At 43.4% G+C, this 24,122-nt stretch overlaps 1 protein-coding gene across 1 annotated transcript in view; it reads left to right on the forward strand.

The window, feature by feature from the left end:
- ctr9 (CTR9 homolog, Paf1/RNA polymerase II complex component) overlaps positions 1 to 24,122 on the forward strand; it is a 105,678-nt gene that overhangs the window by 27,335 nt on the left and 54,221 nt on the right. Inside the window, exons 8-13 of the mRNA XM_063061570.1 lie at positions 3,570 to 3,677; positions 6,942 to 7,178; positions 7,288 to 7,377; positions 12,886 to 13,014; positions 19,192 to 19,375; positions 23,192 to 23,280. Coding sequence (XP_062917640.1) covers positions 3,570 to 3,677; positions 6,942 to 7,178; positions 7,288 to 7,377; positions 12,886 to 13,014; positions 19,192 to 19,375; positions 23,192 to 23,280 — 837 coding nt within the window. The remainder of the gene's footprint in view (positions 1 to 3,569; positions 3,678 to 6,941; positions 7,179 to 7,287; positions 7,378 to 12,885; positions 13,015 to 19,191; positions 19,376 to 23,191; positions 23,281 to 24,122) is intronic.

The following is a 24,122-nucleotide window of genomic DNA, read 5'->3' on the forward strand; positions in this document are numbered from 1 at the left end:
TATAACAACTATTTTACATAGCATTTACATTGTATTAGGTATTATAAGTAATCTAGAGATGACAAATTATATGGGAGGATGTGCATAGGTTATATGCAAATACTATGCCATTTTATATAAGGGACCTGAGCATCCGTGGATTTTGGTATCCACGGGGGGGGGGGTCCTGGAACCAATCCCCCGTGGATACTGAGGGACGACTGTATTCAGATTCCAGCAGCAAAGTCTGAGAGTTTGAAAATGAAGAAGGCTTATCTGATTAAAAGTGTTGGAAATCCACTCCATCTGCAAAAAGCAGAATAATGCAGTGGCTACCTTTTTAATTCCTATCCCCACTGCCATTCCAACAAGTCAGTTCATGGCATTCTTTTCTGTCGTGATGAGATCACTTAGGTTAGAGAGCAACACCACATATTCCATCTAGGTAGCCTCCAATCTGATGGCATGAGCATTGATTTCTCCAACTTCAGATAATCTTTCCCCATCCCCCTTCCCTCTTATCCATTTCCCACCACTGGCCTCTTATCTCTTCTCCTCTCCTATCAGATTCTTTCTTCTCCACCGCTTTGCCTTTTCCACCTATCACCTCCTAGCTTCTACTCAGAATCAGAATCAAGTTTATTGTCACTGGCGTGTGTCGTGAAATTTCCTAACTTAGCAGCAATGGTTCAATGCAATACATAATGTAGAAGGAAAAAAAAGTAAAACATAAGTAAATCAATTACAGTATATGTATATTGAATAGGTTAAAAACTTTGCAAAAACAAATAATATCTATTTTAAAAGTGAGGTAGTGTTCATGGGTTCAATGTCCATTTAGGAATCAGATGGCAGAAGGGAAGAAGCTGTTCCTGAATTGCTGAGTGTGTGCCTTCAGACTTTTTTATCTCTTACCTGATGGTAACAATGAGAAAAGGGTGCTGGGGGTCCTTAATAATGAACTCTGCATTTCTGTGACACCACTCCTTGAAGATGTCTTGGGTACTTTGTAGGCTAGTACCCTAGATGGAGCCGACTAAATTTACGACCCTTTGTAGCTTCTTTCGGTCCTGTGCAGTAGCTACCCCCTCCTCCCTCCGGCCCCCCCCCCCCCCAATACCAGATAGATCACTGTCAGAATGCTCTCCATGGTATACTTATAGAAACTTCTTGTGTTTTTTTTTTGTTGACCTACCAAATCTCTTCAAACTCCTAGTAGTCGTATAGTCGCTGTCTTACCTTCTTTATACCTGCATCGATATGTTGGGACCAGGTTAAGTCCTCAGAGATCTTGGCACCCAGGAATTTGAAGCTGCTCACTGATCCCTCTATGAGGATTGGTATGTGTTCCTTCGTCTTACCCTTCCTCTTACTAACAAGGTTGTTACTGTGACACCTCTCCACTAGTTGAAATATCTTGCTCCTGTACACCCCCTCATCACCATCTGAGATTCTACCAACAATAGTTGTATCATCAGCAAATTTATAGATGGTATTTGAGCTATGCCTAGCCACACAGTCATGGGTATAGAGAAAGTAGAGCAGTGTGCTAAGTACACACCCCTGAGGTGCACCAGTGTTGATCGTCAGAGAGGAGGAGGTATTATCACCAATCTGCACAGATTGTGGTCTTTTGTTTAGGAAGTGGAGGATTCAATTACAAAAGGAGGTATAGAGGCCCAGGTTCTGTAATTTATCAATCAGGATTGTGAGAATGGTGGTGTTAAGTGCTGAGCTACAGTTGATGAACAGCATCCTGACATAGGTGTTTGTATAGTCCAGGTGATCAAAGGCTGTGTAAAGAGCCATTGAGATTGCGTCTGCTGACTCATCCCACCCTCCCTGTACCTTTTTATTCTGTCTTCTTCCCTCTTCCTTTCCAGTCCCAATGAAGGGTCTCTGCCTGAAAGGTGGACTGTTTATTAATTTCCATGGATACTGCCTGACCTCCTGAGTTCCTGCAGCTTTTTGTATGTGTGGCTTTGGATTTCCAGCATCTGCAGAATCTCTAGTGTTAGCTTTCGAAATCTTTCATGTTGTCATAATTGTTCCTGATGTTAATAAATGAAGCAACTGCTCTTATGTAATTGGACAGTGAACCCATGAACACTTCCTCAGTATTTTGTTTCCAATCTTTTTGCACTGGTTAATTAATTTACTTTTTTTACATATGCTTATTGTCATTTATAGTTTTTTTAATTTTATATATATATATATATTAAAAATCTCTCAGAGATGCTCTTCCACTGTTGTTATGTGTGGTTATTTGAGTTACTGCTGCCTTCCTGTCTGTTTAAACCTGTCTGGCCTTCCTCCTCTGACTTCTCATATAAACAAGGTGTTTTTGTCCACAGAACTGCTGCTTACTGGATGATTTTGTTTATCGCACCATTCTCTATAAACTTTAGGGACTGTTGTGTGTGAAAATCCCAGGAGATCAGTTTTTGAGATGTTCAGACCACCCCATTTGGCACCAACAATCATTCCATCCAGCTGAACCTCTTGACCATGTCTGCATGTTTTGAGTTGCTGTCGCATGATTGACTGATTCCATATTCACATTAACGAGCAGGCGTACCTAATAAAGTGACCACTGAGTGTACATCATGATATTTGTTGTTTTGCGGCAGCAGTACACAGCAATACAGAAAAAAAATTACTACAAGTTGTGATAAGAAAGATTATAAACGTGAACATAAAAAGCGAAATAATGAGGTAATGTTCTTGGCTCCATGGACCATTCAGAAATCTGATGACGGTGTGGGAGAAGGGAGAGTGAAAGTCTTCCTTATCACTGGAAATTGAAGTGAAAGGTGCATCTTAAACTATCATTTGTCAGTTCCATCCTTGATCCTACAGTTCCAAGTGTAAAGTCAAGACCAAATTAAACTTCAAATCCACCTTCCTCTAATTAACAGATGTCTCAAATTTCTGGCCCCAACATACTCTGGGATTTTAACTGATATTTGAAAATTATCTTTTCATCTCTCGAGTTTTTTCATTCGTTATGTGCCATGGTTGGCGAGGTGGAAATAATTCTCTACCAAAGGAAGTGTAAGGCATGCCGTCAGTCTGCCAGCCTGCAGGTCATCCTTGGGCAAGGTGTAGCTCCTGCTTAGCCCCACGATCAGGGTGATGTGAAGCCACGGCAGCAGGTGGTGGATGGTCATATGAGCAGCTGGTGCACATCACAAGTCCTGGTTATGCAACCACTGACACCAGGCAGACAGTCACTGGAGTGTTGATAATGGCTTAGGTCGCCTGTTTTGTAAAGATACTCTCCAGAAGAAGGCAATGGCAAATCACTTCTGTAGAAAAGACCATAGTCACCCACATATTTCTCAAGTAGCACACACAAAATGCTTTTGGAATTCAGCAGGTCAGGCATCATCTGTGTAGGGGAATAAACAGTCGATGTTTCATGCCAAGACCCTTCATCAGGATTCATCTTTCCTTTACCCCTTCTGAGATCTGGTCCATGTGAAAATAAATAATTCCTGCAGTTTTATTAGTGTCTTGAAAGCAATTTTTATTTTGACAGAGCGATGCTATGGAGTTTGGTTGTTTTACAAATTCTCGTTCATTTTCAGGATTACAGCAAAGTACAGCATCTGGCTCTTCATGCTTTTCATAATACTGAGGTGGAGGCTATGCAAGCTGAGAGTTGCTACCAGTTAGCCAGGTCCTTCCATGTGCAGGTGAGTTACTGCAAACTTTTCAGTCAACATTCAAGGTCAAGATTGCTTAATGTTATTTCCAGTACACAAGTGTAAAGGAGAATGAAATAATTATTACTCCCGATCCGAAGCTGCACAAAAACTACAATAAAATAAAGAACAGAAAAATAAGAAAAAATATATGTAAATATATAAGATAGCTTATATACATAGATTGATTGTATGTCCATAAAGGGATGCTAGTCTGTACATAAGATAACTGACAAAAAATAATAAAGTAATGGGTGGAGGTGTTGATCAGCCTTACTGCTTGGGGAAAGTAACTGTTTTTTTGAGTCAGGTGTCCTGGCATGGATGCCACGTAACCTCTGCCCTAATGGGAGTGTCTTCTGTTATAAAGCCCTCAAAGGAGCAAATCATCTTTAGTGGCTGGGATATGAATGAATAGAAGCGGTTACATCGTGGTTAACCTCTGCTTCAACATACAACACTGTGGAAGGCCGTTCAGACTCCAGGGGTAGCAATCTATTGGTCTTATTTCCCTGTATCCTTGCAATTTACTTCTAATGCAAGTGATGCATTTCACTGTATGTATTGATTAATTTATTGAGATACATTGCAGAACAGGCCTTTTGGCCTTCGAGCTGTGCTGCCCAGCAACCCACCTATTTAACCCTAACCTAATCACAGGATAATTTGCAATGACCAATTAACCTACTAACTGGTACGTATTGGACTGCGGGAGCAAACTGGACCACTGGAGAAAACCCATGTGCACACAGGAAGGAACGTACAAACTTATTTACAGAGGACGCTGGAATTGAATTCAAACGCACTAAGCTAGAATAGTGTCATGCTAACTGCTACGCTGCAGGGGCATACATGTGATAAATACATCTGAATCTTTGACATGCCCATCATCTTTCCTTCGCAATTTTCCCACTAAGGGACAATTTTGATCAACCCACTATCCACTTTGTTCAAGCACCTCTTTATATCTTTTCTACTTTCATCAGATGTTGTCCTGAACCTTTCTTCTACAAGACCCCAGTCACAGCTTCTCCAATCTATAGTTGTAACTACAGTACCTCATCTCTGGACCTGTTCCAGGATCTCCACATGCTTCTTATGATGAAACAATCAGAAATGAACATAATTCTTCAATTAAGGCTGCAGCTGTGCTGTATAAAGATGGAGCAAGACTTCCCTGCTTTTATGATCCAAACCTACCATGTCAATGTCAATGGCCTTTGTTGATTGGGGCTGACCACGGATGTTGCGTCCTAGCTGTCGAAGTCGAGATGCAATCCAGGGTAGAATGATATGGAGAGCAAGCTGTTGTCCATGCAGCTGATGTATCCGAAGGAACAGCAGAGACTGATAGAGTTAGGCACCAGCAGTATCGCAGGAGATGCCAGTCAGTGTTGAACTCAAAGTAAGACTGCCTTTGGGACTCCTGCTCCGGGTTTTTCCTCAGGGTCTACTCCTAAAGCCTTCGCCATGAGTGGAGATATCCGCAAGGCAGAGGTGGTTTGAGATGAGAGTGTTCCTTCTTGATGAGCTGCCAGCCACGGCTGACGAGCCCCATCTGTTAGAAGCGACTGGTTTTAAGGTGCCAGTAACTAGATTTAGTAGCTAAGCCACACGTGAAGGTCAGGAGCAGGACTTGGTTGTCAGAGACTACTTGAGATTTATGCTGTTGGGAGCATTAATAGGTAGTGGGAGCTTATCCCCACCACCTCACCCCACTCTCAGCTATGACACCTTAAGGAACCTATTATGTGAAGGCACAGAACGTGCATGCCTTATTAACAACACTCTCAACCTGGAAAGGGAAAAAACAAATTGCAGGATACAGTGTTACAGAGAAAGTGCAGAGCAGAGAGGCACAGAGTGCAAGGGCCATGGCAATGTAGACTGAGAGATCAAGAATTTCTGTGCATCATATAAGAGGTCCATTCACTAGTCTAAATGACAACAAGGTCGAAGTTGTCCTTGAGCTTGTTGGTACTTGTTCTCGAGCTTTTGTATCTTCTGCTCAATGAGAGCAGGGAGAAGAAAGAATGAACAGGGATAGAGGGATTCTTGAACGTTTTTGTTGCTTTCCTGGGGCAATGGCATTTGTAGACAGAGTGAATGGGGGAGAGAGTTTACATTATAAACTGGGCAGTATATGCCATACCATCGCAATATGCCATCTCATAACAATTAACTTTTCTACTTTTCTGGATACAGTACTGCAATCCGCTGCCTGTAATTTCCCTTTGGGAGTTAGTGGTGAACTGGCTGCGTGGCTGTGGGCACATTTTCAAGGACTGCAGTTCTGTGTGTGATTTCTTTAATTTTTATTGTTCACATTATTTCTTCTTTTTAACACCTTGACCGTTTCATGGTCTTTGTTGTGTGGTGTTTTTCGTGGATTGTATTGTGTTTCTTTGTTTTGCAATCACAAGGTTGTATATTGTATATATACTTTGATAATAAATGTAATTTGAACTTTTGAATGTTCTCTAAGTGGATATCTGCCTAATTACATTGTCTAAGTGGACATCTCTTGTTTGAGTATAGAATGTATGCAACTGTGAGTTAGTATTCCAGGACCAAGAGTCCTGTAATGAATTTGCACTCTGTGGAGTACCAGTGTTTTTATCGTGTACCCGTAAGACCGTAAGACATAAGAGTAGAATTGGCCATTTGGCCCATCAAGACTGTTCCACCATTCCATCATGGCAGACTTATTATCCCTCTCGACATCATTATCCTGCCTTTCCCTGGTCATCTTTGACGCTCTGACAAATCAAGAACCTATCAACGACCACTTTAAATATGTTCAATGACTTGGACTCCACTGCTGTCTGTGGCAATGAATTCCATAGATTCACTCTGGCTAAAAAAAAATTCCATCTCATCTCTGTTTTAAATGGGTGTTCCTCTATTCTGAGACTGTGCCCTCTGGTCCTAGACTCCCCCACCATTGGAAACTTCATCTCCACATCCACTCGTTATGTAGTCCTTCCAATATTCAATATGTTTCAATTAGGTCCCCCTCTCATTTTTATAAACTCCAGTAAGTACAAGCCCAGAGCCATCAAACACTTTTCAAACATTAACCCTTTCATTCCTGGGATCATTCTCATGAACCTCCTCTGGATGCTCACCAGTGCCAGCACATCTTTTGGATAAGGGGCTCAAAGCTGTTCACAATACTCCAAGTGCAGTCTGCTAACATAATCTTGTCTTCCAGCCATCACTAACCCTACAGATGTCCTTGTTCTTGTTCCATAGGGTGATTATGATCAGGCTTTCCAGTACTATTACCAAGCTACACAGTTTGCTTCCACTACCTTTGTTCTGCCTTTCTTCGGCCTCGGGCAAATGTACATTTATCGAGGGGACAAGGAGAATGCTGCACAGTGCTTTGAGAAAGTTCTCAAGGCCTACCCCAATAATTATGAAACTATGAAGATTCTAGGTTCACTCTACGCCACCTCAGAGGAGCAGGAGAAGAGGGAAGTTGCAAAGGTACAAAGCTTTGGATTTATACTTTCCCATTGTAACAGTAAGCTTATTTTCGTATGTGTTGATATGGCTTCAAATGCCTTTCTCTAAAGTATTCCCAATTTTTTTCAAGGGTCATCTGAAGAAAGTGACTGAACAGTACCCAGACGATGTGGAGGCCTGGATTGAACTGGCTCAGATCCTCGAACAGTCAGATATTCAGGTATGGGTATAGTCCTGTAGTAAACACAGAGAGTGCTCAGCAGATGAGATATCACCTCGTACAAGGAAATCAGATTCAGCATCAGGTTTAATATGGCTGGCATATGTCATGAAATTTGTTGCTTTGCAGTAACATTACTTTGCACTTGCATAATAAAATAACTCTAAATTATGATTTAAAATGTGTGTATATATATTAGACGCGCACACTCGCATATCAACACACTTACTGTAATTTAGTTATTTTATAATGTAATTGATAGTTCTATTTATATATTTTAAGTAGTGGGAAAAGAGAGAAATAAAATAGTGAGGAAGTGTACAGAGGCAGGGAAAATGAGGCAGGGGAGGTCAGACCATAAAGGAAGTTCCTTAAAAAGTAGGAACTTTAGTATTGCAGGGCAAAAGAGGAGTATGAAAGGAGTGTGGAGGGGCCAACGCACAGTATCAGACAAGGCTGCAAAGGGTTGTAGACTCAGCCAGCTCCATCATGGGCACCAGCGCCCGCCATTGAGGACATCTTTAAAAAGCAATGCCATAAAAAAAGTGACATCCATCATTAAGAAACCCCTCCATCCATGACATGCCCTCTTCCCATTACTACCATCAAGGAAAAGGTACAGGAGCCAGAATATACAGTCTCTGTGATCTAGGAACAGCTTCAAGTTCAAGCTCAAGTTTATTGTCATCAGACTGTACATACATATAATCAAATGAAACAACTTTCTTCCAGACCACAGTACACCCACAAAACATATACTTCACACAGCACATAACACAAAATATTTCTACAAATAACTTAATAAAATATAATTCAAAATGCATGCAGTGCACAGTACGGGTAAGTAATAAACAGTAAACAGCTTGCTGTCCGAGTGATGAAATCACAGTGGTGGCAGAGTACTCATCAGTTTTATAGCCTGAGGCAAGGAGCTATTACCCAGTCTGGCAATCCTAGTCCTGATGCTCCTGTACCTCCTTCCTAACATTACTGGGTGAAAGACTTTGGGATGTGGGTTGGGGATCCTCAACAATGCCTCTGGCCCTTTGTGTATAACACCCCTGGTAAATGTCACAAATAGGGAGACCCCGGTGATCCTCTTGGCTGTTTTTAGTATCCTTTCAGGCCTTTCAACTTCCATACCACACAATGATGCCGCCAGAAGAGGACGCCCTCTTTTGTGCTCCTGTAGAAAGTTGGTAGAATAGGACAAGGAACCTTACACACATCAGTCTCCTCCGAAAGTGTAGATGCTGCTGTGCAGAGATGAAGAAATAATGTGGGTCCAGGTTAGATTATGTGCACACCAAGGAACTTTGTGTTATAGTACCATAAGATATAGGAGCAGAATTAGGCCATTTGGCCCATCGAGTCTGCTGCACCCTTTCATCACGGCTAATCCATTTTACCTGTCAGGCCCAATCTCCCGCCTGCTCCATGAATCCCTTCATACCCTGATTAATCAAGAATCTATCAACCTCTGCCTTAAATATACCCAAAGACTTGGACTCCACAGCCATCTGTGGCAACAAATTCCACAGAATCACCACTCTCTGGCTAAAGAAATTTCTCCTTATTTCAGTTTTAAAGGGCACACCTCTATTCTGAGGCTTTGTCCTCTGGTCTTAGTCTCCCCCACCCAAGGGGCCCAAAACTGCACTCCCTCCATGGCAGAGCCATTGATGTGCAATAGAAAGTGGATAACCTGCGCCTTCCTGGTCCACAGTCATCTCTTTTGTCCATGCTGAGATTCAGATTGTTGTTCTTGCACCATTTGACAAAACTGTCTACCTGCATTCTGTATGCTGACTCATCATTATTGCTGATAAGGCCAGCCACTGTTGTATCACCAGCGAAGTTGATGGTGCGGTTTGAACTGAATCTGACAAGACCATAGTAAGCCAGCAGTGTGAATAGCAGTGCATGATGGAGCTTGAGGTGTTGCTGCCAACTTGGACTGACTGGAGTTTTTCTGTAAAGTCCTACATCCAGTTACAGAGAAGGGCATTGAGTCGCAATGAGGACAGATTGCCCACTGGCCTCCGAGGGATGATGGTGTTATCTGCCAAGCAGATGTCAATGAACATCATCCTGGCATATGAGGCATCGTTTTCCAGGTGGGACAGGATGGAGTGGACAGCAAAGGCTGTAGTGTCATCAATGGACCAGTTTAAGCAGTAGGCGAATTGGAAAGGGTACAATTTGGGCCGGCTGGTGGTGCAACAACATCGGCACTGGACCCGGGAGTGGAGGTTCCCGGGTTCAAAACGCCCCCAAGCACGCTTTCCATTGGTGCCAGGTTGAGTGTTGAGAATGCAACTGAGCCTCATAAAACAGAGGGAAAATGCTGCCAAGGTGTCTGGCGGGTGGTGCGCCACACAGTCTCTCTCTCTCGCTCTGTGCCTTGGAAAAAGCCATGAAAAATCCATCATCACAGACGCACACGCACAGACTCGCACGCAGGCACATGCCAGAAAGAAAGGAAAGGGTCCAATGTAGCTGGAAGGTGGGATTTTATATGATCCATTACCAGCCGCTCAAAGCATTTCATGATTGTTGAAGTCAGTGCCTTACACGAGTCCCATGTCTGAGTGGGACAACAGGACCCCCAACCTCTGCTGAGACTGTGCAGTGCTCAGATCCCAGAATAGAGAGAGGAAAGATCCTCCTCACTTCATTAATCCCTGACATAGTGAGCCCCAGGTTCCTGAGCTTACATAGAACAGTACAGCATTTGTACAATGTTGTGCAAACTAACCAAATACCTAACTAAACTAAGCCCTTCTGATGCACAAGTTTGTTGTTGTCTGACTGTACATATATACAACCAAACGAAACAATAACACAAGGAATTCTGCAGATGCTGGAATTTCAAGCAACACACATAAAAGTTGCTGGTGAACGCAGCAGGCCAGGCAGCATCTCTAGGAAGAGGTACAGCCGACGTTTCGGGCCGAGACTCTTTGTCAGGACTAACTGAAGGAAGAGCTAGTAAGAGATTTGAAAGTGGGAGGGGAGGGGGAGATCCAAAATGATAGGAGAAGACAGGAGGGGGAGAGATGGAGCCAAGAGCTGGACGGGTGATTGGCAAAAGGGATATGAGAGGATCATGGGACAGGAGGCCCAGGGAGAAGGAAAAGGGGGAGGGGGGACCCAGAGGATGGGCAAGGGGTATAGTCAGAGGGATAGAGGGAGAAAAAGGAGAGAGAGAGAAAGAATATGTGTATATAAATAAATAACGGATGGGGTACGAGGGGGAGGTGGGGCATTAGCAGAAGTTAGAGAAGTCGATGTTCATGCCATCAGGTTGGAGGCTACCCAGACGGAATATAAGGTGTTGTTCCTCCAACCTGAATGTGGCTTCATCTTTACAGTAGAGGAGGCCATGGATAGACATGTCAGAATGGGAATGGGATATGGAATTAAAATGTGCAGCCACTGGGAGATCCTGCTTTCTCTGGCGGACGGAGCGTAGGAGAAGTCCGTTAAGACCTCTGTTAGTCAGCGCCTAACCTGGTATACTGTCTGGCCCCACAGCTTTGCTTGGGTTTACCCTGTCTCGGATCCTCCTTCCCTCAGCTGCTGCCAGACAGGTGCCTGTTCCTCAGGGGGAGAGGGATCTTTGCTCAGTGTGACATCACTCAGTTGGTCAAATCGTGCATAGAAAGCATTCAGCCTATCAGGAAGGGAGATGTTGCTGTCATTTACCTTCAGGGTGGACTTGTAATCGGTTATGGTTTGTATACCTTGCTACATGTGCTGCATGTCTCGAACACCAAGGTATCTGAATTTTCTGAGTACCTGATGGCATGTCTCCAGCTGACCTTAGAGTCAGCCTATCCCCAATCTGCAGGCAGCAGCCTAATTCCTAAGCAGTGCATAAACCTCTGCAGACATGGTCTCTGGTTTGCCCTGGCAGTGTAGTGCTTAACCACAGTATTTCAATTTCCTTTGTAGCTAGTCATCAATGTTGGCGTGATGATTGTAGGTAGAACCTCCCTGAATGCGCTCCATTCTGTGTTTTCGAAACAGTCCCTCCTCTCGTCAGACTTCTGAACAGTCTGTGAATTCATCAACTAGTTCACTATTTTGCTCTCTTTCTGCATTATTTGTATGTTTTTATATTTCTTATTGTAATTTATAGTAATTTTTTTATGTGTTGATAAAAAACACAGGGAAGTTTGGCCAGGTGGATTCAGAATTGGCTTGCCTGCAGAAAGCAGAGGGTGGTGGTGGAGGGAGTGCATTCAGATTGGAGGATTGTGACTAGTGGTGTCCCACAAGGATCTGTTCTGGGACCTCTACTTTTCGCGATTTTTATTAACGACCTGGATGTGGGGGTAGAAGAGTGGGTTGGCAAGTTTGCAGACGACACAAAGGTTGGTGGTGTTGTAGATAGTGTAGAGGATTGTCAAAGATTGCAGAGAGACATTGATAGGATGCAGAAGTGGTCTGAGAAGTGAAAGATGGAGTTCAACCCAGAGAAGTGTGAGGTGGTATAAAGTGAAGGACAAACTCCAAGGCAGAGTACAAAGTAAATGGCAGGATACTTGGTAGTGTGGAGGAGCAGAGGGATCTTGGGGTACATGTCCACAGATCCCTGAAAGTTGCCTCACAGGTGGATAGGGTAGTTAAGAAAGCTTATGGGATGTTAGTTTTCATAAGTCGAGGGATAGAATTTAAGAGTCGTGAGGTAATGATGCAGCTCTATAAAACTCTGGTTAGGCCACACTTGGAGTACTGTGTCCAGTTCTGGTCACCTCACTATAGGAAGGATGTGGAAGCATTGGAAAGGGTACAGAGGAGATTTACCAGGATGCTGCCTTTTTTAGAGAGTATGCATTATGATCAGAGATTAAGGGAGCTGGGGCTTTACTCTTTGGAGAGAAGGAAGATGAGAGGAGACATGATAGAGGTGTACAAGATAGAGTAGATAGCCAGTGCCTCTTCCCCAGGGCACCACTGCTCAATACAAGAGGACATGGCTTTAAGGTAAGGGGTGGGAAGTTCAAGGGGGATATTAGAGGAAGGTTTTTTACTCAGAGAGTGGTTGGTGTGTGGACTGCACTGCCTGAGTCAGTGGTGGAGGCAGATACACTAGTGAAGTTTAAGAAACTACTAGACAGGTATATGGAGGAATTTTAGGTGGGGGGGGGTTATATGGGAGGCAGGGTTTGAGGGTCGGCACAACAATGTGGGCCGAAAGGCCTGTACTGTGCTGTGCTATTCTATGTTCTATATCTGTACTGCTGCCACAAAACAGTAAATTTCATGACATACATCAGTGATAATTAACCTGAATCTGATTCTGTAAAAAAATGAGCCCATAGCACTAGTAAGTACAGAGTGAAGTGGTTCAGTGGTCAGCTACCAAACATATTGCAATGACTGACAAAGCTGGGCAATGGTATGGCAGGTTTCCATGTGCTGATTGAGATTATGTGCACGTGGCAGTTACTTGGTATTGCGGCTTTTGGTGTTGTGAGTTTGTCTGGATTCTGTTTGTAGGGTGCCCTTTCAGCCTATGGTACAGCAACACGTATCCTTCAGGAGAAAGTGCAGGCTGATGTCCCTCCTGAGATCCTCAACAACGTTGGCGCACTTCATTTCCGACTGGGAAACTTGGGAGAAGCGAAGGTAATTCTCTCGAAGCATTTAAACAATCTTTCCTATCACATAGTAAATCTTGGCTAGGGATCATAATGTGGATTTCCAATTTCCTTGCTTGTTTCCCGCTTTGTTCCTCTTCCTTCATTCTCGTTCTTTCCTTTACCTGTCAATCTGTTGATGTCTTCTCACTGGATGGGTTTGTTTCTCGAGCCTCCCTTTTGGATTGTGCGAACTCAGCCAGCTCTTTCATGGGCACTAACCTCCCCAACATCAACAACACCTTCAAAAGGTGATGCCTCAGAAAGGTAGCATCCATCATTAAGGACCCACAATGCCCAAAACAGGCACCCTTCTCATTGCTACCATCAGAGGCAAGTGCAGGAGCCTGAAGACACACACTCAATGATTCAGAAACAGCTTCTTCCTCTCCGCCGTCAGATTTCTGAAAAGACAATGAACCCATGAACACTTACTCAGTATTTTTTCCTCTCTATTTGCACAACTTATTTAATTTTTTTAATATGTATTTCTATTATAATTTATAGCTTTTATTACTGTGTATTACAATGTACACTACTACAAAACAAAAAAATTCACAACGTATGCCAGTGCTATTAACCTGAATCTGGTTCTAATTCATAGAACAGTACAGCACATGCACAGGCCTGTCGGCACACCATGTCTGTGCCGGCCACGACAACAATTTACACTACATCTCTTCTGTCTGTGTGTAGTCCATATCCTTCCATTCCCACTTGTTCATGTACCTGTCTAAATGCTTTTTAAACATTGCTAAACAACCTGCATACACCACCACCTCTTGGTGTGTACAAGAAAAACTTGGCACTCAAATCTCTTCAACTTTCTCCCTCTCACTTTAAATCTTATGCCACCTTGTATTTGACATTTCCAACCTGGAAAAAGTCATGACTACTTACCCTTCCTATGCATTTCACAATTTTATATATATTTTAACAGGTCTCCACTCAGCCTCTGACATTCCAGAGAAAACAACCCAAGTCTGTCCAACCTCTCCTTATAGCTCGTACTCTAATTCTGGTGAACCTCTTCTGTAGCATCTCCAAAGTCTCCACATCCTTCCTGTAATACTCACAATGCAGCCTCATCAAAGTTTTGTACTGTTGTAACACAGCTTGCCAACTTTTATACTCAGTCAAAGTTCAGAGTAAATTTATTACCATGCACATTAATGTCACTATATACAATGCCGAGATCCATTTTCTTGCGGGCATTCACAGAAGATACAAAGAAACACAATAGAATCAATGAAAATGCACACAAGACAGACAATCAATGTGGAAAAGACATCAAACTGCAAATACAAAAAGAAAAAAGAAACAAAATAATAATGAATAAATAGACAATAAATATGAGATGAAGAGTCCTTGAAGTTAGTCCATAAGTTGTGGGAGCAGTTCAGTATTGGGATGAGTGAAGTTGAGTGCAGTTATCCTTTCTGGTTCAACTGTTTGATGATGAGGGGTACCTGGTTCCTGAAACTAGCAGTGCAATGCCGTAATTGACTGCAAGCTTTCTTCACCACCCTACCATTGTTGCCACTTTCAGAGAGCTAACGGCTTCCACCACAAGATTCCTTCGTATTTATTGTTAAAATATTTATGATGCAGAAAGCTAATTTTCAAGATTGATTTATTATCAAGGAATATAAAATTTATACAACCTTGAGATTTGCTTGTTCACAGGTAGTCACAAAGCAAAAAACCAGGGGGGAAACAATTAAAGAAAAAAAGAATAAAAATAAAAGACCAACACTCGTTGCACAAGAGAAAGCAAAAGAAAATCATGCGAACAACAGCATTCCGAACCAAACTTGAGTGCTGAGATCCAAACCCTGGAGTAGACCCAAAACCTCACTTATCAGTTCACCGTATTAGCGGGCATGCAGCATAGCATCCTGGGCAGTCTTCATAGCATTAATGCCCTGGCTTTGTATGCCTAAGGCAACAAATCTGAACTTGAACTACTGTACATCAATGATCCTAAGAGTGCTGCCTTTTACTGTATCTTCTTCAGCCCATCACCACTGCTGGGGCTCAGACCACCATCAGCAGCTCACTAGAGTCCTCTGTCTCCCATCTTATTAGCGTATCCTTCTTCTGCAAAGGATCAGGTCTTCAGAGCTTCTGTTAGCGTTTATGTAGCTCTGGGTTTTTACAGGATTGGGTTCCTAGCCCCACACCTTTTTACTATATAGTTTCTTAAATTTGGCCTCCCAAAGTGTATCACCTCATGCGTGTCCAGATTATACCTCATCTGCCATTTGTCCACCCATATTTCCAACTGTAGCTGTTTCCATTCTGGGGCAGCTCACTCAACTTTGGGCCCCACTGGATGCTCAGTGACAGAGGCCACACCCCGGTGAGATAGGGACATGCCTGTCCCAGCATGTGAAGTCAGCTCTGGCGGATTGGACAGATGAGATCTACATTGAAACCAGTGGCCAGGAAGGCAGTCCTACAATGCCTTGTGGAGAGTGAAGGGCATGACAAGGCACAGAAGAGCCCATGGTCATCCACTGCAACCAAAGAAGACCCCAGTTGTGATGAAAACTCATAGCACTGGACCTGGACTTCCAAGGTGAAGAGAGTGGAACTGCCTCAATGCAATGACTTTTCCAGTTTAAAAACTCTCCCGCACAAGTTTCAGATATGATAGACAATCAGTCTTTTCCAATTAATCTAAATTCTCCTGTGTTCTTTGACAACCTTGCTTTCCAGAAGGCCAATTTTTAGGGTCATGAATTAATGCAGATTTACTATTCAGTCTGACTACATTTACATCCCAATCTGTTATATATCAGAAACACCAAGGGTCTCAGCACTGATCCTTATGGAACACCACAGTTTATCGATATCCAGTTAGAATAACATCCCTCCACCAGCAACCTCTGTCATGTTGACCAAGCCAGTTTTGAATCCAATCTACCAGGTCACCATGGATTCCACAAGCCTTCATCTTCTGGATTAGCCTACATCAGAGACCTGATTGAATGCTTTATATCTCCAACATCTACTGCTCTACTGCCCTACCTCAACAATCATCTTCATCACCTCCTTAAAAACTTAAATTAGGTTTGTAAAACGTGACCTGCCCTGCACAGAGCCATGCTGACTATCGAGATAAGTCCATACTTTCCCAGTAACTCCTGGGTGGATCGATCTTATCCTCAAGAATCTTCTATAGTAATTTCCCTGACACTAATGTAAGGCTCGTCGTCTGTAATTCCCTGGATTATCCTTAATGCCTTAAACAAGGAGTATCATTAGCTACTCTCCAGTTGTCTGGGCTGTCACCTGTTACTAAAGAGGGTACACAGATCTCTGTCAAGGTCCCAGCAATCTCCTGTCATGACTCCCTATAACCATATACCTTTCTGGGTAGTCATTAGAAAAATAATAATTGAATAAGCAAGCCTAGTTGAATTACAACCCACTGCATACTTAAGTATTTGTGTGCATGCTATGTTGGCACCGGAATGTGTGACGACAATTATGACCTGAACCCAGCACATCCTTGGGTTGCATTGGTTATTAACTCAATTGATGCATTTCACTCTGTTTCAATGTACATGTGATAAATAAATAAATGAATCTATTCCTACTGACCACTCTCTGTATAATCATGTCAATTATTTGTATCAGTAAAACCCCTCCTAGAAAACCCTGAATGATTTTGTTTCCATCACGCTCAGAAGCCCTGTTCCAGATGGGACCCAATCATCAAGCACACCTCTACTTCCTCCCCACACGCCCGCACCTCACACTCTGCTTTTCGCAGAAGTCACTCTTTTTGTGATTATCCATTCTTCCTTCCCCACTGATCTCCCTCACCTCCATTCAGATTCCCAAACAATCCTTCCAGGTGAGGCAACACTTCACCTGCAAATCTGTAGGGGTCGTCTACTGTACCTAGAGGTCCTGATGCAGTCTCTTCTAAATTGGTGAGACACAGTGTAGATCAGAGCACTGCTTTGTTGGGCACCTTCACCCTATTGGCAAAAATGTTGGAAGAGCAATCCCTCATGTTCCATCTAGGTAGCCTCCTACCTGATGGCATGAACATCAATTTCTCCAAATTCCAGTAATTCTTTCCCCCACTCCCCTTCCCTCTTCTTCAATTCCCCATTCTGGCCCCCACCTCACCTCTCCTCTCACTTGTCCATCACCTTCCTCTGGTGCCCCTCCTCTTTCCCTTTCTTCCATGACATCTTCCCCCTTCCTTTCCAGTCCTAAAGAAAGGTCTTGGCCAGAACGCTGACTATTTATTCAGTTCCTCCAGCATTTTGTGTGGGTTGCTCTGGATCTCCAGCATCTGCAGAATTGCTTGTGTTTAAGATTTTCTCATGTCTTTTGCATCTTACACTGATCACTTTAAACTTCAGGCATTGGTGCTGCCTGTATCAGGGAACACATGGTCATGTATATCATAATCAATCTCTCCTCAACTTCCTTTGCTTAAATGAAAACAAATTAGGTTCTCCAATTTAACCTCAAAGTTCAATCTTGGATCCTCATGTCCTTCCTAAAGTGTGGTGACCAGAGTTAGATGCAGTATTCTGGTTGAGGTCCAACCAGAGGAAATAAAGATTCAACATAATCTCCCTGACCACACTCTCAGTATGTTCTGTCAGTTTCACCCCGTTATTGGAAGGATATCATGCAGAAGAGGTTTACCAGGAGAGGGGATGTGCTAAAATAAGAGATTGGACAAACTTGGGTTGTCTTTGTCTAGAGAGGCGGAGGGTGAGGGGAGATCTGATAGAGGTTTATAAGATTACGAGAGGCATAGGTAGAGGAGACAGACAGTATCTTTTTCCCAGGGTTGAAATGTCTAATACCAGAGGGCATACATTTAAGGTGAGAAGGACAAGTTCAAAGGAGATGTGAGGAGCAAGATTTTTACACAGAGAGTATGGGGAACCTGGAAAGCACTGCTTGGGCTGGTGGCAGAGGCAAATACATTAGGGACTTTTAAGAGATGTTTAGATAGGCACGTGGATGTGAGTAAAGTGGAAGGATATGGACATTGTATTGGCAGAGGGGATTAGAGGTTGCCCATTGGTTACTAATTTAATTGATTTGGCACAACATTGTGGGATGAAGGGCCTGTTACTGTGCTGTACTGTTCTGTGTTCTATCCTTTCTGCTTTATTTCACTCTTTGTTAACTTTGACAAAGTTGGAAAGCTAACAAAGCTATATAGATGCACGGTAGAGAGTAATCTAACTGGTTGCATGTGGCCTGGTACAGAACCACCAATGCCCAGGAATCGAAAAGTCCTCAGAAAGTGATGGATACAGCCCAGTCCATCTGAGGCAAAGCCCTCCCCACCATTGAGCACAGGTACATGGAACACCGCCACAGGAAAACAGCTTCCATCATCGTGGACCCTCGCCATCCAGGCTATGCTTTCTTCTCTCTACTACCATTGGACAGGAGGTACAGGAGCCTCAAGTCCCACACCACCAGGTTCAGGAACACTTGTTACCCTTCAACCACCGATGTGGATAACTTCACTCACCACAATTCTGAACGGAGTCTAAATCTGCAGACTCACTTTCAAGGACTCTTTACAACCTGTGCTCTTTGCTCTCAGTATTATGTTCATTTGCACAGTTCGTCTTCTTTTGCACCTTGGTTCTTTGTCAGTCTTTGTGAATGATATTCTGTAGATTCTGTTTTTAGATTGATCTTGGAGTAGTAGCAGGTCAGCAGTCATGAGTCGAATGGCCTGTACTGTGCTATAATGTTCTATGTTCCATTGTATTTCTTTAGTTTATGGTGACATATGCATACTTTGGTAATAAATTTATTTTGATCATAAAACACAGGAGAAGAATTAAACCATTTGGTCTATTGAATCCGTTCTGCCATTCCATCATGGCTGATGTATTATCCCTGTCAAATCCATTTTCATGCCTTCCAAGATTCCACAGATTAACCACCCTCTGGCCAAATAAATTCCTCCTTATCTCTGTTCTAAATGGATATCCCTCTATTCTGAAACTGTTCCCTCTGCTCCTAGACTTCCCACTATAGAAAGCGAGATCTTTGGTGGTTACTTTTGTAAACTTTGTGTTGTGGATGCCAGCTTGGGGTGCCTCTGACCCATTTGGCCTGGTCCTTTTTGTTGCAAATAAAATGTTTTGTTTGTTCTCGGCAGAAATACTTCCTGGCTTCACTGGAGCGAGCAAAGGCTGAAGCTGAGCACGATGAGCATTATTACAATGCCATCTCAGTCACCACCTCCTACAACCTGGCCAGACTCTACGAGGCCCTCTGTGAATACCATGAAGCAGAAATACTCTACAAGAATGTTTTAAGGGAGCATCCAAATTATGTAGACTGTAAGTATTTTCTCAGAAACACAAGTGATTGTGCAGATGCTGGAATCCAGAACAACACACACAAAGTGCTCGAGGTCAGGCAGCGTCTATAGAAGGGAATTAACCATTGGCGTTTCTTTTTATTTATTTTATTTAGAGATACAGTGCTGAACAGACCCTGATGGCCCACCGAACTGTGCTGCCCAGCAACCCACTGATTTAACCCTAACCTAATCACAGAACAATTTACAATGACCAATTAACACACTAACTGGTACATCTTTGGACTGTGGGAGGAAACAGGAGCACCCGGAGGAAACCCGTGCACATACGGAAAGAATGTACGGACTTTCTTACAGAGGACGCTGGAATTGATCTCTGAACTCCAACACCCTGAGCTGTAATAGCAGCATGCTAACTGCTACACTACCATGGTGTCTCGGCCATGCTTCGTCTGCCAACATAGCACGCCCACGAGTTACTCACCCAACCCCTGATTCTTTGGAATGTGGGAGGAATCCATAGTACCTGGGGGACCCACAAGGTCACAGGGAGAACATACAAGCTCCTTGCAGACAGCAGTGAGAATTGAACCTGAGTCGCTGGTGCTGTAGTAGCGTTACACTAACCACTAGCTACCATTCTGCCCCACTATGTCTTATAGGAGAGAAGAGTGGACATGAGGGGCATCAGATGGCAAGTGAAGAGCAGAGAAGGGGTGAGAAAGGAGCCAGAATGATAGCAAATGGAAGAAGAGAGAAGGCGGGGAGGAGAATGCCATAGGAGAAACATGTTTATGCCATCAGTTTGGAGGCTACCCAGGTGTATGTTCTATGGCCTGTTTGTTTTGTTTGATTGGATACACTTATGCTGATGATTACAGAGCTGGTCAAAGGTAAAGATGTATCTGTAGTTTCTAGCCCTGGTCGATGAATATGGAGTTGTATTCAACAGTGCAGGGAAGTGATTTTCCACTAGTGCGATCTGACCAATGGTTTGTAAAGCTTCAGCATTACTCACCGTTGTGCAACAGTTGGCAGAATTGAACAACAAAGCAAGCTTGAAGAGATAAATTACCTATTCCAGCTCTGATGTTAAAACTTTGTCAGTATGGTCTATTTGTTTAGAACCAAGAACAGTACAGCACAGGAACAGACCTTTCAGCCAACAATGACTGCACTAAACACAAAGGCTTATTAATCTAAATCTCTTCTATCTGTACACGATCCATATTGGTCTGTTTGGTTAAAATTCTCATGCTCAGGAGTACTTTTATGACAGCCAGAAGTGAATTTACAAAACATATAGGTTCTTTCGATAAACAAAAGAGATTATGCAGATGCTGGAAATCCTGTATTTTTTCCCATTCACTTTCCCTATTCAGTTCCCCATTGTGGTTTCTTACCTCTTCTTGTCACCAGACGATCACCTCTCCCTGTTGCCCCTCCTTCTTCCCTTTCTTCCATGGTCCACTCTCCTCTCCTATCCTATCAGATCCTTCCTTCTCCAGCCCTTTAGCCTTCCCAGCTATCACCTCCTGGCTTCTTACCTCTTCACCCCTGCCCCAACCACCTGTCTTCACCTATCACCTTCTAGCTTGTCCTCCTTTTCTACCATCCCTTCCCCCCCCCCACCACCTTCTTATTTTGGCTTCTTCCCCCTTCCTCTCCAGTCCTGATGAATGGTCTTGAAATGTCAACTGTTTATTTATTTCCATGGATGATGCCTGACGTGCTGAGTTTCTCCAGCATTTGTGTGTGTTACTCCAGGTTCTTTGGATTCATGAAATAATTGTTGATTTCCATCAAAATCTGGACGGTTCTTTTGTTGAGTACCTTAATTTGAGTTCTCTTTGATATTTAAAGCTCTTCTTAGTTCTTTTTTAAGTTCTGTTCAATATTTTTCAAGGAATTAGTCCCACAATTTCTTTAACCTGCTACCATCGGGCATCAGGTATAAGAACAAGGATTGTTAGGCTGGGTAACAGTTCCTTCTCCTAGGCTGTGAGACTTCTGAACACCCTACTACCACTCGTTCCACATTATTTATGACTGTGCCAATAGCATTATAATGTTGTATATTTAACTATATGTCACATATGCACTTTATATCAACTTGTACACCTACAGAATTTTCTTTACTATCTGTTAATCTTATTGTATGTGACATATCTCATTGTGGAGAAGCTTGGTAACACGAGAGGAAGATGTTAAAGAGCACTGGCGCTAGTACACACCCCTGCCTCACTCCTGTGCGTACAAGGAAGGGCTCGGACTCTTGTCCTGCTATGGTCACCCGAGCAGTCATCCCATCATGGAACTGGCGGAGGACCACCCTCCTTTATAGCTGTGAAGCTTGGGTAGCCTACAGCCATCACATCAAGTCCTTGAAGCTCTTCCACATTAGCTGCGTCCAGCACATCCTGGGAATTACCTGGCGTGAGTGGGTGCCTCACACTGAAATACTTGTAAAGACCAACTGCAGAAGTATTGAGGCCATGATCACCCAGCGTCAGCTGCAGAGGCTGGGGGATGTGATAAGGATGCCCCCACGTCGGCTACCCCGCAGAATGTTATACAGCCAGCTACATCATGGTCAACGCTCAGCTGGAAGACCGAAGAAACACTGTAAGGATCAGATGAAGAATGCTTTAAGGAAGTGCAAGATCAGACCCAAAGACCTGGAGGAGGTTGCTGCTGACCGTACCACTTGGCGACAGCTGTGTAGGGACCGGATTCATATCCTGGAGATGGAAAGAACAACCAGAAGACAGCAGAAGAGAGCCAGGAGAAATGCAGCCATGGTTGCCACCACTACTACATATACATGTCCCACCTGCAATAGAGCTTGTGGGTCCAGGATAGGACTGTACAGTCATCAAAGATCTCACGTCGTCGTCATCATCAAATTTCAATGGACAACCGAAGACATATGTACTGTGATTTGCATCTTGGTCCCAGAGGAACATTGTTTCATTTAGTTGTATACATTTATACTGTTGAATAACCATAAACTTCAATTTGAAGTTGAATTTGAAAGGATGCAGTATGTTGCAGGATAGATTACTGTGTCCTTGGCTCTGTGGTAAATTGTGTCTTCATATGAAATAATCCTTCCATTCCTTGTACTGTGGATTTTTTTTTACAAAACTTTATTTACACACAAAATACAATGATTAGGGATTTACAAGACTGTTAACGAATTTGAATTAAAATATGGTAACTACTATCTACAGAACACTGAATTCCCTGGGGCTCACTGTGTTTGGGCAATGAATTTCACATTTTCAGAGAGAGCAGGAGGGAGTTGTGGGGAGAGTTCCAGTTTTTTTTTAGAGTAATGGAGGCTAAAGGATTGCCCAGTGAGCAGAGTTTGAAGAGTCTGTGGGGTCTTGGTTGTGTCAAACTGGAGACTGTTTGGAAGTGGAAGCCAAAAAGCTAGAGCGTGTTTTGTAAGAAAGTTTGTACATTCTTCCCACTTGTGTGTGGGTTTCCTCCGGGTGCTGTGGCTTCCTCCCACTGTCCAAAGACGTACCAGTTAGTAGGTTAAATTATCCTGTGATTAGGCTCGGATTAAATTGGGGGGGGGTGGGTTGCTTGGTGGTGCAGCTCGAAGGGCCAAAAAGGCCTGTTCTGCACTGTATTTATTTAAATAAATAACGTAAAATAAAATACCAGTAGTGACCGCATGCTTCTTCTCCAACAAAACCCGGGCAAGAATCTCAGAAGGTTCTGCACTAGTAGGCTTGCTGTGGCAATAAAATGTCATGATTGAACAACAGCCAATTCACCCAATTTCCGGAAAGGGAATTAGCATGTTGTTTTTCTTTCCTCACAGGTTACTTACGCTTGGGCTGCATGGCAAGAGACAAGGGAAATTTTTATGAGGCCTCCGACTGGTTTAAAGAAGCTCTACAAATTAACCAGGTTGGTTCAAGTGTGCACGGAAGAGTTTGCAAGCACCTCTCAATGCAAATCTAGATGTATTACAACTTCCGTGTGTGTAGCCATTAAGGTTGTCATTGCTGGAGGTGGTAGTGGGGTTGAGCCCCCACTACCTGTTAAATGCTCCCAATCTCATGTTTCAGTTAGCCTTAGACAACCAAGTCCAGCTCCTGGCCTTTACATAAGGCTTAGCTATTAAGCCCGGCAAGACAATTTCTACCGACAGGAGAAGGGGTAAAGGCGGGTTACTAGCGCTTTAAAATCATCCAGGAGAAGGAAAACTGATATCAAACCTCCATTGCCTAATGGCTGTACCCACTCATAGGGAAGCCTTCAGGACTAGACCCTGAGCAAAAATCTGGTGCTGGAGACCCGAAGGCAGTCTTATGTTCAACACTGACTAGCAACTCCTGTGATGCGACTATTCCTTTGGATTCATCAGCTGCATGGGTGGGGGGTGGGGTGCCTACTGCATGGGGAGCAGTTTGCTCTCCATATTGTACTGTCCTGGCTTGCATATCATGTAGCCGGCTAGGACGCAGCATCTGTGGTCGACCCTAACTAATGGAGGGCTCGAGCCATTATGTGGCTCTTCACATGAGTTTGGCCATAATACTTAAGAAGATGTGACAAGAGACTTGGGCAACAAATTTCACATTTTCAGTGAGAGAAGGAGGGAGTTGTGGGAGAGTTCTAGTTTTTTTTAGAGCACTAGAGGCTATAAGAATGGCTACAAATGGTCAGAATTGACCAGAGAGCAGTTTGAGGAGTCCATGGGCTCTTGGTTGTCAAACTGGAGACTGGTTAGAAGTTGAAGCCAAAAG

Source organism: Mobula hypostoma, chromosome 11 (assembly GCF_963921235.1).
Source record: "Mobula hypostoma chromosome 11, sMobHyp1.1, whole genome shotgun sequence".
NCBI classification, from domain to species: Eukaryota; Metazoa; Chordata; class Chondrichthyes; order Myliobatiformes; family Myliobatidae; genus Mobula; species Mobula hypostoma.